Source organism: Xyrauchen texanus, chromosome 30 (assembly GCF_025860055.1).
Source record: "Xyrauchen texanus isolate HMW12.3.18 chromosome 30, RBS_HiC_50CHRs, whole genome shotgun sequence".
Classification (NCBI taxonomy): Eukaryota; Metazoa; Chordata; class Actinopteri; order Cypriniformes; family Catostomidae; genus Xyrauchen; species Xyrauchen texanus.
Window position 1 is genome coordinate 10331120 of NC_068305.1, and position 17750 is coordinate 10348869.

The 17750-nt window shown below is 37.6% G+C and overlaps 1 protein-coding gene across 1 annotated transcript in view; it reads left to right on the plus strand.

The window, feature by feature from the left end:
• The first annotated feature begins 317 nt into the window (after positions 1 to 317).
• lpgat1 (lysophosphatidylglycerol acyltransferase 1) overlaps positions 318 to 17750 on the plus strand; it is a 59974-nt gene continuing 42541 nt past the window's right edge. The window contains exons 1-2 of the mRNA XM_052098668.1: positions 318 to 1267; positions 4406 to 4658. Of these exons, the coding sequence (XP_051954628.1) occupies positions 4421 to 4658 (238 nt within the window). The 5' untranslated portion in view covers positions 318 to 1267; positions 4406 to 4420. The remainder of the gene's footprint in view (positions 1268 to 4405; positions 4659 to 17750) is intronic.

Genomic DNA, 17750 nt, shown 5'->3' on the forward strand with positions numbered 1-17750 from the left:
AATTCCATATAAAACAATAGTGAATATAAAACTGAAATGTGACATCTAATGTTAAAATGTATGTTTTCTATTTTAACGCTGCCCCCTTAAATTATTTGGCCGGTTCATGAATATTTGATTTGATTTTATATGATTTATTTGAAAGAATTAAAAGAACAGTTTCATGTCTATCCTTGTATTTACTTGTATCCTTGTATTGGATTACTATCCAATTACTTTTCAGACAGATCAGTACAGTATCTAGAAGATGTAATTAGTAGTTAGTAATTAATTACGTTTTAAGAGTAACTTATCCAACACTGATTATGACATCACAGAGACACCATTATGACATCATAAAGACCCATCATGACATCACAGAGGCACCATTATGGGGACATATTATGACATCATAAATGTTGCATTATAACAGAAACATATCTAGCTGATGATATTGCTTTGTTCCTACAGTTCTGCAAACTCTTCAATCGTTCTCCAAAGCCTTGGGTGTAAATCTATATACATCAATAAATTGAAAATACTTCCAATTTATTTGGTAAATTATCTGCTGCTAAAACGAAAGAAATACCCAATTTACAATCTTTTAATCTTTAAATAATCGTTTCTGGAGCGACCACTGGGGGTCAGAGTTTACCAACTTTTTCCATTTAGCGGAACAGTACAACACAACTGATTGTTTTTCTTTTCATTTTATTTTTAGATTTGGATTAGGAATTAGTTACATTTGAGCTTCCTTTAATCTACAGTGATTATGCAGTGCGCTTTAAGAACCTGCCCAATTTAGTACGCTTACAGAAATGTGGATTATATTTTTTATATATCCCTGGGGTACCAGTGGGGTACCAGTGATGTGCGCGTGCACCCATTCTGCGCGTGCCCGCGGCCTGTTGGTGATCCAGAATAACGGAGCAAAGATCATTATCCTGAAGGAGGAGAGGCCTTGCGAATATATGCCCGACACGCCTCATCCGTTTCAGAAACATGAGTTTATGAGTTAAATCTCAGGCGTGTGCTCTGCTGGATTCGGGGATTTGAGAGCAGATCCAGAGGTTCGGCCGCCCGTGTGACTCCAGCGGTAAAGACAGCAGCAGCATGCGTGTGTGTAACTGAAGCGCATGCATCCGATCAGGGCACGGACTGTCGGAACCGAAGCAAGCCGTGGAGCAAACGATCTCACGCTCACGGGTTCACCGATCATCATCCGATACATGTGACCGAACCGCCCGAACCCATCTGCAGCTTCTCCAACGGGCTGCGCGTTAGCACGGTGAGAAAGCGCACACATACACGGATTAGATGATTCGTAATGAGAGATTTGTGCTGTGTTGATGTCGTCTGAACCGTTGTTTATTAGATCTGGATTCCTGTTCTGATCCGGTTCGGGTGGGTAACGGATCCGTGAAGGACTTGTGTCCAAATCTCATTAAACACCCGGATCAGTCTGACCACTTTAACCACAGGACAGACGATAGAAGATACAAATAAATGTGTACGCTCACACATAATGAAGCAATCACTCCAAAAAAGACATAAATGAACTAAATAAACGATCAGATGAGCTAAACTGACCGTTAAACTGAATTGATGACCCGAACTCACGTTAGCTTAGCATGCTAACAGACAGCAGCGCGCGCACACAGAAACACGTTCCGCTTTTGTCTGAATCAATACCACATTTGTCTGAATCAATACCACTTTAATTTATTAATTCACACGTTTATAATTGAATGCCACAACTATATCAATTGTTTGATGGAGAATGGCGATGGTTAAAACTGATTGTAGCATGTTAGCCGTGTTCTCGCTTTATTCAACAACTAATTCCAAACTTTCACCTTTATTTTGATAAACAAAACCACGACCTTCTCTTGTGCTATCAAACTGTAACTTATCTCTATGTCATTTGATAGGAAACATTGTCCATGTTGTGAATAGTGGTTACTATGATAATGTTTTTATAAATATGAAAATGCAATTTCCTTTTTATGATGCAGCATTAATAATAAATCCAAGACAAATACTGAATTAATTCTGGCTACCTGCCCTGATGGCACACATACATTACCCAGATGTTTATTTGATGTGTGTTTACATCTATAAGACATTTCTCAGGGATGCCTTTGAGATGTTTGTGATTTTAGTTGGTAAATCTGATCTTTTTAAGATGTTTGGCAGATGTTAAATGAATATTCTGGGTTTAATACAAGTTAAGCTTAATTGACAGCTTTTGTGGCATAGAAATGTATTTAGACTTGTCAGTCCTTTAAAATAAAGAGCAAAAATCAAGGTTACAGTGAGGCACTTACAATGGAAGTGAATTGGGACAGTTTTTGGAGGGTTTAAAGGAAGAAATGTGGATCTTATAAAAGTACTAACATTAGTATATCTGTTAAAACTTGTATAATTTGAGCTGAAGATTTTTTTACATTGTCATTTGAGAGTTTTGGGGTTTGTTGACATTACATCGTCATGGCAACAGTTAAAAAAATTGGCTATAAATTTACACAGAAAAGGTTAGTCAGTAATTTTATCACATTAAAATCATGTTTACATGTATAATGTCTTGTGGCTAAACTTTTGAAATGGTGACTTTTTTAACATTTACGGTTGGCCTCATTTACTTCCATTGTACGTAAGTGCCTCACTGTAACTTTGATTTTTGCTTCTTTTTTTTATGAAAAAATGGGGCAAGTCGAAATTTTTTTTTTTTTTAATAAACATTATGTCACAAATGCTGCCAATTGAGCTTAACTCAATACTTAACATGTATTGAACCTGTAATATTCCTTTAATCATAATGCAATGCTTTCTTGATGAAAAAATCTAAAACTGACATCTCAGAGATGTGTGCTATCTTTTTGTCACTGTGATTAACCAGAACCCTGATAGCACACTTGCATTACCCATGATGGGTGTGTTTACATGTTTGTTTTTTTAGGTTGTTTGCTTGTCTGCAATACATCTATAAGATGTTGCTCACGGATGTCAATAAGACATTCAGCAGATGTCTTTGAGATGTTTGTGATTTAGAATGATTGTAAATCTGATCTTTTTAAGATATTTAACAGATGTTAATTCGATTGTGATGTTTTCCAGATGAAAAGATCTAAAACAGATGTTTCTTAGCCCTTTTCCACCGAAATTGCGATGGTTCTCATGCCGAGCCTGTGCTCTGCTGGATCATCATAAACTGGCCGTACATTTCCACTGACATGAGAGCCGAACGGTGACGTAATGGGTTACTGTTTACATGGTAGATTCACGTGACTACCTCAAACATAAACATGGTGTGTCACAGTGTGTTTGAATACAGCTTTTACTCTTGTTTTTGAGGACATATGTAAACATGTGGATTAATGAAATACATCATATTAAATTGCTCAACAATATTGTCAGAAACGACATCAATGCTAAAGACGACTGGTAATGTATGAGCTATGGCTTAACTTGCTTAATTCTGTAAGCTTTTACAGTGGAATCATTATTAACATTAGTTTAGCAGATGGTTGTATTTGAATTTTGGCCATAGTATATAATATTATTGATTGAGAATCCCACCGTTTTACTCTACAGAGTAAATCTTCCAAACTTAGTGAGTAGCTGGTCATAAATCCCCTTAGAGAACAAAACAATGCCAAAAATAAGATGACCGCAGTACTTTTCTGTGGTGGAAATGCACGGCACAGTTCGAGAATTCGCATTGGCCCAGGAACTCGCACCCGAACTATGTCAGAGATTACTGGTGATGTGGGTCTTATGCTGGTATCATAACACATTATAACAGTGGTATCGGATCAGTATCGGTATCTGGAGTTTGCGTTTTGCCAGAAGCCCAGTTGACGTGCTCACACTGATCCTGTCACTGGTCTGGAGCTCGCTTTTTGGTCTGGAGCTCATGTTTAGTGGGAAGCCTGGTTGACGTGCTCTCACTGATCCTGCCACTGGTCTGGAGCTCGCAGGAAGCTCAGTTGATGCACACTCACAGATAGCAGAGTGCAATTTGGCTTTGCATACCCTGCGCACATCCTTGTCCCAGATGAAAAGCTTATGTAGCACTCAAAGTGAAATTGATGTAATTCGGTTGCTTCATCGCCTGACAGAAATGCGTACCTACTTAGTTGAAATGAGAGTATTAAAATAAAGGTACGTCTTAAAAAAATTGTCTGTCGATATTTACCCGTTGTTTCGATAACATTGGATCGTTGGTTATTGGATCAATGCATCGATCCAGATCGATGGATCGTTACACCCCTACTTACGATACAGTTCTGTACATTGATTTCAAAGTCTGCCAGTAACTAGCCAACTCTATCTTTTCCATTCATTGTCTTCATTGTCTTAAATAAACAGCAGCTGCAGAGATTGCTAGAGAATTTGGATTAATCTGCTTTCCTCTCTTCTGCAGGCAGGACAGTACAGAATGGCTCCACATCTGGACGTGGCCCGCAAACTGGCTTGGATTTTACTGAAGTCGCTGCTCCGTTTCACCTTCATGTTTGTCAATAACTGTGTCGCCATCCCGTCCTACTGCCTCTACCTGATCGTCCTGCAGCCTTTAAGAGTTCTGGATCCCCACACGTTCTGGTTCATTGAAGGGGTGATGTTCAGGTGGTTACTGGCGATGGTGGCATCTTGGGGCTGGTGTGCGGGCTACACAGGTAAGATCAAAGTTCATCATGTCTTTCCTGACTTTTTTTAGTCACCAATGTCGTCAACTGTGTCTTGATTAGAACAGGATCACTTTAGTTTTGTCATGTTGCTCATTTTCAGTGTACTTAACATCTATGTTCAAAGCGAGTGGTGCAATATGCAATGAATCCAAAGTTCTTTTCACTCTTGTTCTGCGGATTCTTTTCAAGTGTCAGGTGATGTTTCTTCATTATTATTATTTGTGTGTCGCGCGAACAGAGCTAGATCATAAAGGAAGCATCTGGTCATTAAGACGGGTTAAAGCTTGTGCATTAGGATCAGTTGTCTTTACTGATAGGACGGAGGACTATTCTAAGTGGATCTGATTGGTCATTGCTGTTTCATTGCTCAACAGACATGTTAGTGATTGGTTAGAATACTCAACCGCTGCAAAAACACGTTGTAAATCTAAACCATTGATGCAACAGGAGCAGACTTTAATTGAATGCTGTAATCGCCAGTTTTCACTATTACATAAGCGTGGCAGCCGTAATCGTAATTGCGATTCGTTTTTTATTAATTGTGCAGCCCTAGTATCTGTCCAAAGAAGTTAATCCAAATCCATATGTTTTTCATGTTTGTTACTGTCAAGCTAAAAAATGACAAAAAAAGAGCCATAAAAGCACCATTAAAGTAGTCCATAGGACTTCTTTGTTTGTTTTATTCAAAGCCACTTAAAGACATGCAATAGCTTTGTGTATAGCAAAAGGCTGTATTTAATTATTAAATATACTGTACGTATAGCATGCATTCGCAGCACGTTAGTAATTGGGGTGGCTCTGTTAACACACATACATAGCACACACAAGCTGTTGATGCACTCAAGCTCTTAGAGCGGCACGCAATATGTGAGCGCCACACACAAACAGGGTATCGGAATTGGATTGAAAGAGAAAAATGGGTATTGCTGCATCCCTAAAAAATATGTGGACTGAGGCTGCCATTCTGCCTAACATCTCCTCTTGTGTTCCAAGAAAGAACGAATGTCTTACATGTTTGAGATACCATTAGGCTGAGTAAATGATGACTGTTCCTTGACTTTCTCTTTAAATGTCAGTGTGGGCCCTAAATCTTACATTTCACTGCCTCAAAGTGCAAAACATCCTTTTTTTTGTGGTTCTGTTGGGTCTCAATTGAGTCTTCCATGGCTCTGGACTTCTTCAGCCAGTGTCTATGTATATCATCATATGGTGCCAAAAGTTCACTGCTGAGTGCACATCTATTGACACTGTTAATCTTTATTGACTCTTACTGTAGTGTTTCCTGTGTTTGTATTGATTTTTGTAACTTATTTTGGAGACAAGTTTGACTAAGGTGTTACTGTGCCTTTTAGGCTTTTATATTGTGTATTTACACAGTTATATACCAGGAGAATCTCATGGGAGATTTTTGTTTACCTCACATCTCTCTTGGTGAATCCGCATCATCATTCATCAGAGACCGTAAGTGGCCCGTATTGCTCCTTCGTGTGTGTGTTTTTTAATGGCCTGAGGCTTTTTTTTCATCAGAGTATTTTGGGTAAAACCAGTTTGAATGCTGTCTAGGTTGGCTCTAAGTGTTGACGATCAGCCTGTTCACTCTGAAAGTCAACTGGTAATTTGTTTTGTTGCATGCTGCTACTAAAAGTAGCAAGTTTGTTGATTTGAACACCGAAAGCTCCAGACTTGACTGACGTGTGTGGAATATGGGGCACAATGGCTGAGGTGATCATGGAGACAGATTAGACCATTTGTCATCTTTTTACAGGATCTCAGTGAAGGGTTGCTGACCTGACATGTCAAGCAGTGAGAACAGTTTCCTGCAGTGTGACGTGCTATACCTTATCAAAAACGAATTAGACAAACGACATTTGTCTAATTCTTGAACGATTGTCATAAATGCAGTTTTGTTTTTAGTTTTTTTTTACCTTGTTTTAAGTGAAAGACTATATGGAATATGTACGAAATATATTAAGTTATTGCAATTGATTTCTGAAAAACCAAGAAGAATTGGTTTATATTTTAATATTTTGTGTGTTTGTGTGTAATTATTTTTATTTTATTTTAAAAAGTTCTCTTTTATATGTGTAATATTTTCACTTGTTTATTCTTCAGTGAGTGCAGTTAAGACTAAATATACTAATATTGAAGATATATTCTCTAAAAGCAAGTCTAAATATCTTATATGCTGTTTCTAACACGTTAATAAAAGTAGCGCAATTAATCACAATGCTCCCGGACTAATATGGAAGATTCCTGAGAAATGCAAGCTTGTAGTACCACCTGTTTACTCCAGAGGGCGTAACACGCAGCGCAGTTTATACAGTGAAGAAAACAACAATCCAGCAGCAGCTCAACACAAACATGCATTACGTTCTTGCGTTCAAAACTTTAATTCAACGTATTAAACTATTTAACTTGACACAGTGTCCTAAACGTTTTATGTTTATGACGCAACGCACCCGAGACGCTACACAAGCATGTCTGACGCAGGTGTAGATTGACGGGTCCTTAAACAAGCCCTCATAATAAGTCTCGAACTGATTGACAAATTCACTTGTGAAATGGATTGCTGTGAACTGTGTGCCAATGCTTGGCTTATGTTCAATAAAATGGTAGTAAACTACACATTGTATTCTAAAGCTGCTTTTTGTATTGTCTTATCAGTGATTAACTCTTCTGCAACAAGAATGTAATGCATATTAATTATCTGTGTGTGTGTGTAAACTATCTCTCTCTCCTCGTACCACCATCCGCAATCGGCCTTTATCCCTCTCGGAGGCTTAATTAGCCTGATGAGGGACCGGGTGTGTATAATCATGACCCGGCTCTGCCCTGTCACAAGGAGTTCTAGATATTTATATTGGAAAACGAGCCAAATCAAAAGCGTTTTTTGTTGCAGTGTATAATGGGGCGAAGACTACCCTCTCTCACTTTGTTCACTTCAATTCATCTTTAACTAAAAAAAAAAAAAAAGCTCTCTTTTTAATAAAGCTGCGTATTGCCAATTTTCTTCACGATAAGAAACGCACAGTGACACACACATTATGATTCAATAAGTCACGAGCCATCACGTTATAATCTAGCTGCATTAAGTGTGCTTGCTCGAGGAACGAGCGTCTTCGTGACAGAGTGTGCCTCAGCCGGGTGCAGTTTCATTCACTCCCCCTCAGATCAGGAAACTTTGCACAACTCACAGAAGAAGCGCTGACCGCACAGAGAAATGCCAGTTTTGGAGTTTGTAGTTATTTACATGATCTACTTCCACATTTGAACTTTTAATAAAGCTATAACACATTAAACATAACTGCATTTTAGATGTAACACTGGGGTGTTTCCTTTAAAGAGCTCTGGCTCTGCTTATTCCACAACGAGAGTGCTTCTGTATTTAATTATTTTGTATTTTAGCATTATCATTTCCTCATTCTTTGCAATCTACATTACCTGTTGCTGTTTAGAAAATGTAGAGTTTATCTGGACAGTGAACGGTAAATTTCTTCCTCTCCTCAGTCAGACACAAACTGCAGTGCTGCTCTCGCGCATCATCATTCGTTTAATGTGATCTCATGTTATGTTAAATGAGATCAAATGACTATTCGCCAACTAAAAACTTTTTAGACAATTTTTATTGTCAACATTGCCGATAATGGTGGCATGGTGGTGGTAACATCATGCTGTGGGGGTGTTTTTCAGCCGCAGGGACTAGTTGAAGGAAAGATGAATGCAGCAAAATACAGAGATATTCTTAATGAAAAACTGGTCCAGTGCACTCAGGACCTCAGACTGGGCCAAAGGTTGACCTTCCAACAGGACAGTGACCACAGCACACAGCAAAGACAACACAAGAGTGGATTAGGGACAACTCTGTAAATGTCCTTGTGTGGCCCAGCCGGAGCCTAGATTGAACCCACTTGAACGTTGTTGGAGAGACCTGAAAATGTCTGTCCACTGATGGTCCCCAACCAACCTGACCGAGCTTGAGAGGATCTGTAGAGAAGAATGGCAGAAAATCTCCAAATCCATGTGTGCGCAAAGCTTGTTACATCATACCTAAAAAGACTTGAGGCTGTAATTGCTGCTAAAGGTGCTTCAACTAAGTACTGAGTTAAGGGTCTGAATACTTATGTCAATGTAATTTCAGTTTTTCAGTTAAATTTGCAAAGTTATCAAAAAATATTTATTTGTTTCATAATGGGGTATGTAATGTAGATTGATGTGAAAAAGAAGGGGTCTGAATACTTTATGAACGCACTGTATTTAGTGCACTATGAAATAACATGAACTAACAATTGTATTTTTATTATCTAAGATTAATAAATGCTGTAAAAAGTATATATAATGCATTAACTAATGCTAACGAATGAAACCTTATTGTAAAGCGTTACCAAAAAACACTATCGATTGACACATCATCACGTCGCCCAGCCCTAATGACCAGTGGTGATATTCAGCACATAATCATTCTTGTGTGATTATTGCTTAATTTAATATAAAATATGTTGCTGAGCAACTGTCTAAAGTATGCTTTTGAGTTGGCTTGTTGTTTTCACATTTGGTGAACATTGGATTTCTTAAAGGTGAAGTATGTAACTTTTTCAGTGTTAAAATACTTCTTTCTATCCCAGCTTAATATGCAGAGACGTCCAGTCTCAAGTAGTCATCAAGAGGTTCATTTTCTCGAAAAATGTAAACGCTTTGTCGCTGTGGCATTATCAAATTCCTGTGTTTGCTTGGTGCGACCAAAAATTGGCCCTCATTCACTTCCATTGTAAATGCCTCCCTGTGACCGAGTGTTTTTTTTTTATTTAAGAAGTCAAGTCATTTTTGTTGTAATCTGCAGGCTAACATCCTTGTAGTCAGTCAATAAATATGATAAAAAATTACATTTTATAATTTTTTGTTACATGTTTATTGACATAAGAGAATCCGTAAATGAGTGCATGCTAATGAGAGAGATTCGAATGGCTTTACCTCCATCTGTGATATGTGTGATTGCTATATGCCAAATGAAATTATTAGAATTAAAGGTTTCTTTTTTGTTGTTTTTGATCAACAACTGACTGTAAAGAACAGAAAAGATATTAAAAGAGACAAAATTCAATAACTAATGTGTTGCGTGGATCTCTTCTTTGGACATGGAACAACTTTTACTCTCAACACGCATTGAAAGGATCTCGCTGCTGCATTCAGCACCACTGTACAACACCATGACCATTGAGAGAAATGTAAACATGTACAAGTTCATTGTAGTCACATGGTGTGAAATTTGGTTGCAAATGATTTCCTCTAGAGGGTTGCGCATAGAGTAAAAGTTCTTGGGATTTGAGAATCGATATCGTTCAAATGCAGTTCACGATGCATTTTTAACTACCCCAACAAATAACTGTACCTCAATGAAAAATGTGTAGTAAATAAGTAATTACCTCGTAATCAAAGTAATTACTTTAAAGTCAGTAACAGTAATCTGAATATAAAATGTAATCTGTTGCACTACTTTTTATCTAAAAAGTAATTTGGGTATAGTAACTAATTACTTCATTATCAGATTACATGCAACACTGTTTGAGATTACAGATGATTGTGTTTGAGGAAAAGAGCTTGCCAAACCAAAACCTGTCTACTTCCACTTGTCTTCTCACGGGAACAGAGTGTTACAGACTGTCACACTAAACTTCGAGTTAAACGCTCACTAATTTGAATGAACAGTTTTTGGAAAGATTATGTTAGATGATTAATAGTGATTTTATTCTATTGAAGACCGGTTCATGTTTAGCAGAGCTGCATGTCATGTGTTCAGTGTCTGTTCATCTTTGAACCCTATAAGGAAAACGGGGAAAATAAGTGTTGACCATAAAAGGGCTATAAATTATCGGTCAAGGTCCAAGTAGTTTGTTGTAATTTCTCACCTGTGTAGAATTTTGCAAATGCTGCCTCATCAGACAGACAGGTGTTAGAGGTTGACCTGATGATGTGGCTAGAGATAACTGTCGAGTATAGGTCAAATTTGAGTCACTGCTTCCTTTAGGGAACATGAACTTGATAAAAACCTAACATAAATATCACAAAGGGAATACTTTTTTTTTTTTTTTTTTTTTCCCCAGATAGAAAGATGATAGAAAGTGAAAGGATTTCACTCAGGTGGTAGAGCGGGTTGGCCACTAATCGCAGGTTTGTGGTTCAATTCCCGGCCCACATGACTCCACATGCCGAAGTGTCCTTGAGTAAGGCACTGAACCCCAAGTCGCTCCCAATGGCAGGCTAGCACCTTGCATCGCAGCTCTGCCGTCATTGTGTGTGATGTGTGTGTGTGTGTGTGTGTGTATGGGTGAATGAGACTCAGTGTAAAGTGCTTTGAATACCGCTGAGGTTAAAAAGGTACTATATATGGGCAGACCATTTACACCTGACTAAAGGGATAGTATCCCCACACATTTTTATTATATCATCATTTACTCACCCACATGTTGTTCAAATTGTGGTAATCCAGTTCTGTGCTTGGTTTGACACTTCTTGATTTCGAATGACACCTGCAAAGAGTAGCAGAGGTCAAATGAGCTAAATCAGAATACAGTACTTAAAGTATGACATTTCTATGCCAGCAAACTGAATTGCTAAAATAAACTTTCAAAACTATCCAATGAAAATCAGTAGAAAAGAAGCCATTTCTCTTTTACACATTTAAAAAAATAACTAAATTCTCCCCAAGTTGGAGTGCCCAATGCACTCTAAAGCTGTGTTGACACTGCCAGCTACTTAACGCTGTGTGTCGCCAGTGGCTTGCGGTTAGGCCGCTAGTGGTGTGTATGGAGAGTCTAAACAGCACTGTTTCTTTTACAATTAATATTATAAATAATATTAGGATCACGTGAGCTCGACCATCTTCTCTCGTATTGGCTGTTGCTCCCAAAAGTCGCTCTTCATTTGCATCAAGTTAAAAATGTCTCAACTTTGTTGCTTCGCTTGACACGCCCACATCCGGTCATCAACAGTTGCATCGCTCGTGTTGCCGGAAGTCTCCAGCTCTCATTGAAAATGAATGAGATGAGGTCGCTGTGTCGCTGGCAGTGTGAACGTGGTTAAGTCCTCGTGATGACATAGTGACTCGCCTCAATCCGGGAGGTGTAGGACGGATCTCAGTTGCCTCCGTGTCTGAGATAGTCAATCTATCATGTGGCTTGTTGAGTGCATTACCGCGGAGACATGGCGCATGTAGAGGCTTCACGCACAACTCGCCACGCGCCCCACTGAGAGCGAACCATATTATAGTAGTGTTATATACAATAGTGATTCATTTCCATTGTAATTTCTTAGGGCTTTTATTTTGATTTCACCGCAGGTTATAAGTGAACCAAACTATTTAGCTCTCTCATCTGAGATTAAGTTTGTGTGAAGCACCCACATATTGCTCGTTCAAGGAAGCGTGCGGTGTATGCAAACTGAATGTTTCATTCGCATCTTTTGCGATTTAACAAAGCTCTTGTATGTCTTCAAGAGTCTTTGAGCAAAGTTATATGGACTCCTTTAATGGTGCTTTAAAGGTTCTTTTAGATAATTCTTTGAGTTTGACTCTAGCGATCATAACTAACATGTGGTATCGGATTTGGATCAGGCACATCCAGCCGATATCAATCCAGATGTCAGATCGGTGCATCCCTAGTCTAGTCTAAAATGTAAGAAACCCTCAGAAAACAATCAAAAATCATTGTGTGTTTCTGCAGCCCATTTAAAATACTTAATCTTTTCCAACAGCCAAATCCGACACTAAATTCCACTGGAAAGTGTCATATATGCGCTTGTCTTGCATTATGAGCATTGTACATTTAAATATAGAATTAAAAATAGAACATGAGCAACTTTTATAGCATGTTATAAATGGAATTTACCAAGTAAAAGTTACTTAATATAAGTAAAACAGTCTGGAAATTTTTTTTATATATTTTTTTTCTCCCCAATTCCCAATGTGCTCTTTAAGTCCTCGTGGTGACGTAGTGCCTCAATCCGGGTGGTGGAGGACTAATCTCAGTTGCCTCCGCGTCTGTGACTGTCAATCCGCTTATCTTATCACGTGGCTTGTTGAGCGCATTACCGTGGAGACATAGCCCATAGTGAGGCTTCACGCTATTCTCCGCAGCATCCACGCACAGCTCACCACGCGCCCCACCGAGAACGAACCACATAGCGACCACGAGGAGGTTATCCCATGTGACTACCCTCCCTAGCAACCAGGCCAATTTGGTTGCTTAGGAGACCTGGCTGGAGTCACTCAGCACGCCCTGGATTGGAACTCGCGACTCCAGGGGTGGTAGTCAGCGTCTTTACTCGCTGAGCTACCCAGGCCCCCAGTTAGGACATTTGTTGCAAAGAATTAACAAGTCAGTTATATTAAGCACCCAATCCTACAAGAATAAAAAAAATCAATGCGCTGAAACTTTGCACATATTTCACGACGTGCATTAGCCTATGATCTAATATGACACGTGTTTGTTAAGAATGTTTATTTATAACCGTTACGATGGAATAAAATTGCTTGGATAACAAAAAAAAGGCATGTGAGAAATGTATACTGTTCTAAACAGGATGTGCGCACCGAATAAAAGCCAGATAAACAGTCGGCACACTGAAAATGGCCTTCTTGATCAGCAATTTAATAATAATAATAATAATAATAATAAATGCATTCATAGCCGACAATAGTAATTTTATGGGATACTTATTCTAGCGCAATCATTTTGATGAGCTTTAAATCACTTTAAATCCAGCAGTTTGTATTTTAATGTACATGTGCTGTGAATATAAAAATGGGTCAAAAGTTCCATACCCTGCTCTCGACCGAGGTGTGTAAAATGCCAAAAAATCTGCATTGGAGGTATTGGAATATCACATGCAAGGGTGAGTTATGCTAACTATATTAAGAAAACACAACTGCATGCTAGGGTTGGGCGATGTCCCCTAAATTGGCAGTTGACGATGTTGACAGTAAAACATCGCGATGGACGATGATATCGTCGGTGGGGTGGGGCGGGGGGGATTATATAATTTCATATAATTTTCAAAAATTATGAAAAATTATAATTTCGTTATTTTACTAACCCAAGTAATGACTCGTCGGCGCTTTATCAGTAGGTTGCACAACACGTGAAGCATTTTTTTTTTAGCTTTCACTTAAGAAGAATTGTGCACTTTTTATTTTAATATATCTCTTTACATAAATACTATTTTCCACTTAAAAACTATAATTTAGTTATTTTACTCACTGATGAGCAAAAGGTCGAGGCAGAAATGACCATGTACCTGCAGGAAATGGCCATTGATGGGGAAGAGGACCAGCTGACTTGGTGGAAAGCGAGCGACAAAGGTTTCCGTTCATGGCAAGATTAGCACGGAAATATCTGTGCATATGTGCTACCAGTACTCCATCAGAGCGGGTCTTCAGCACAGCGGGTAGTGTAGTTACTCCAATCCGCAGCTTATTAAAACCAGATAAAGTGAATATGTTGGTATTTCTGGCCAGAAACATCGAAATTTAAACATGGTCTATGGTGAAAGATATTAGACTTCTTTACGCATTTTTAGCCATCCGTTCTTGGAGCTATTCGATTTTGCATATTATTTTTTAAGCGTTCATTTGTGTAGTTCATATGACCACTTTACAATATTTCAATAACATAATTTATTTTGTAGCCTGTGCTGAAGTTAATTGTGCTGCTAATTATAAGTGAAATGTTAATGCCGAGTTTCGGTCTGAGTGTTGTTCCTTGTTCTTTATTTGTTGTTCTTCTATGTTTTAATAAATGTGTGTTATTCATATTCACCTTGTTTCTTTCATTTGATTTGACATTATGGATTCATGGCCAAGGAAATTTTTCTTTAAAAGTATTAACCAGACAAAAGTGATTTGGCGTTAAGCTGGTTTGGGTTTATCTTAAACTGCCGCTTCAGTGTATACAAGAGCTATGTGACAATGAGCAAGATTTTCTGAGACACTACAACTACTAATAATTAATTAATAGTCTATTTTCTTGTAGCCTACAACATAAAATATTTTAATCTAAATGTACAGTGTAAGACATGTAAAAAAAAGACAAGAAGCTAACAATGTCAAGATCAATATTTGTGTAGCCTGCCTGACACGGTATTTTCACAGACTAACACGTCACGTCTCTGGCATATACTACAGTATTTAAAATAGCATATATGCATTAGTTATATTCTCAATTTAATTTACAGAGCAATCCCTGCAAAGTTTTTAGGTTAATTATAGAAGAGACTAGGATTAGTGAGTCACACTAGCAAGACTTGCAAAAGGGGGCGTGGCATCACGATGGTGGCTCTACATCGTGATGTTGGTCAGCCATCACGATGGACGATGATATCGTCCAACGGCACAACCCTACTGCATGCTAATATTTATTCACTTGATTTTAGCACAGCATATTTTGCACTGCCTATACTCTGTGACTGTTCCTGCATATTTATGAATATGGCCTAAAATATGGGCTTAATGTGTTCTATTAAATTTACTAATTACAGATTCATGTTATGACTACTACACAGTTCAACTCTTTGTTTGAATAGTAGAACAGTGTGTTGAAGAGAGTTGTGTTGCACTTGATCCTAAAGGCTTTGCATTACCTGTTGCACACTTTAAAAACAGGATTTGATTTTGAGACAGAATATTTTCAACTATATTAAGGGTAGTACAAAACTCTTTAAAATCAGAAAGAAAGGTCCAATAAAAGTAATTAGCTTTTTGGTAACAATTATTTATTTTGCTTATCTTATTGGAACTTAATGATTTATCAAAATTATTTTACATTTATAAAATCTGTTACAGTTTACTGTAAAAACCTGTTATACAAAATTATGAGAAATCAACATGTATATCCAAAGTGCATAATCGGTCCTCGCTAAAGTGGATAATCCCAATCCACCCAGATTTGTTTAAAGCAGTATTGTTAGCCAGACTGTATAGTTCTATCTTTGTTCATGTGAGTTTTGCACTAATTGGTTACAAATAAGATTATTAGAGAGCTGATGCAGCTCATTGGCTTGATCTTTCGAGCTGGTGTGCTTTGACGTCCTGATCTGTCTGAGGTCCAAGTCCTGTCTCCTACATGACTAGAACAGCAATAGATCATTTAGAAGCTGCTACAGCTTGTCTTGAAATGGAAGTTATGCGTGAGATATTATGAAATTCCAGAAAAGCAAATATTAGAAATTAGGGATGTGCATGAGTAATCGGGTTCTCGTACTAGTGTACTATTATATCTCGAACTAGTATACTATTAAAAACACTACTTGAATACATAAAATTGATTTTCCTTTTGAGCATTTGCCAGGGTTCGGATCCCGTTTCGAGACCAGAGAGTAATCGAAATTCGGACATCTTACATTACATTTTTGCTCCACTAATGGTTAGGGTTAGGCGTAGGTTTAGGTTGGTGTTAGACTTTATAAAACAGGCATTTCTCTTCATTGTATTAATACCTGTACAGCTGAAAACAACTCTCTACACGTCTTGCTCTTCATTTTTTAAACATTTAAAAAATGTTTTACGCGTTATTTCTAATCAAATTAATCGCACTGAATTAACGCGTTAAATTGTATTATTATTGCGAAAGTCTTACATTTTTCTTTTATTTGTCCTTAAAAGGTTTTAAGTCTTAACTTTCATTTCTTCAAACCTCCAGAAACCCTGATACAAGATGCTTGATTGATTTCTTAACCAGTAACCTAGCTATATGTGCCACTTTACCATCACCTTTGTTGTGGAGGAGAATCTGACATCTGCACTGTCACAGATGCAGATATCTCATGTAGCCAGCATGGACCAGCAACCAATAGTTGTGCTTACAGTTATAGGCTAGGGATCAATTAATTCTAAATTAATATTTTAATACTATTTAATACTGAGTGTGTATTGAAAAAAAAAATAAAAATCATGATGCATCGAGAATCGTTTTGTAATTGAATTGTGAGTCTTCTGGCATATCTTGTAATTAATTTGATAAAAAATGTATTGATCTACAGCCCTAATTCTACTAATTATTAATAAATGTAGCTATTAATTGAAGGTTTGTGTCTTTTGTCATACTGTAGTTGCTGCCGCTTCTCAACATGCCTTAAACACCCCATATCTTTTGTAAGCAAATACTCTTTGTTGTTAAAAGGGTTGCAGGGCTCAACATTAATCATTGCCATGTGCTTGTCCTTTGGACAATTAAATTGATCCTTCACTTGTCCAAGTAAAAAAGTTACAAAAACAAAAGGAAGGACATAAAGAAAAAAGAAAAGACTCCATAATCATCATTTACACCTAAGAACCATTTAGAAGACGGCGCAGAAAGATGGTAAATCATAACTCGCCCTCAAGCCTGTATGAATTTCTCTCTTCTGAGGAACACAAAATTAGATTTTTGGCAGAATGTTAGTCACAGTCACAGTCCCCCCCCCCATGAAATAAAAGTGAATTGAGACTGAAACTAACATTCTCCCAAACATCTCCTTTTTACTTCCACGAAGGTAAGAATGTCAGACGGGTTAAGAACAACATAAAGGCGAGTAATGATGACCGAATGTTTGGTAACACTTTACAATAAGGTTCCATCCATTAACATTAGATAATGTATTATCTATCATGAACTAACAATGAACAATGTTTTACAGTATTTATCAATCTTAGTGTTACAAAAAATCGTTAGTTCCTAGTGCATGACCTAATGTTAACATATATACAACTTTTTATTTTAGTGTCTGAAAATATATTAATATACTGTATATTGGAATTAACATTAACCAAGATTAATAAATTATATAACAGTGGTGTACAGTGTAACGGGTGCATAAGTCTGATTTAAGCGTTTCTCGTCACTTTACAGATGGCATCTCGCGTGTTTTTCTTCGCCTAATATTAATACTACTGCTGTGACTGTCAGTGCATTCTGTGTGCCTTTTTATAAAAAAAAAAATTATGTAATCAATATTGCTGTGCTATCGTTAAGTCATTAACAGCTGTGTTGCCATTAACAGTATTAAATTATCTTATAGGTCAGACTGAGGATTTTGTGTTTAAATGTCACGTTT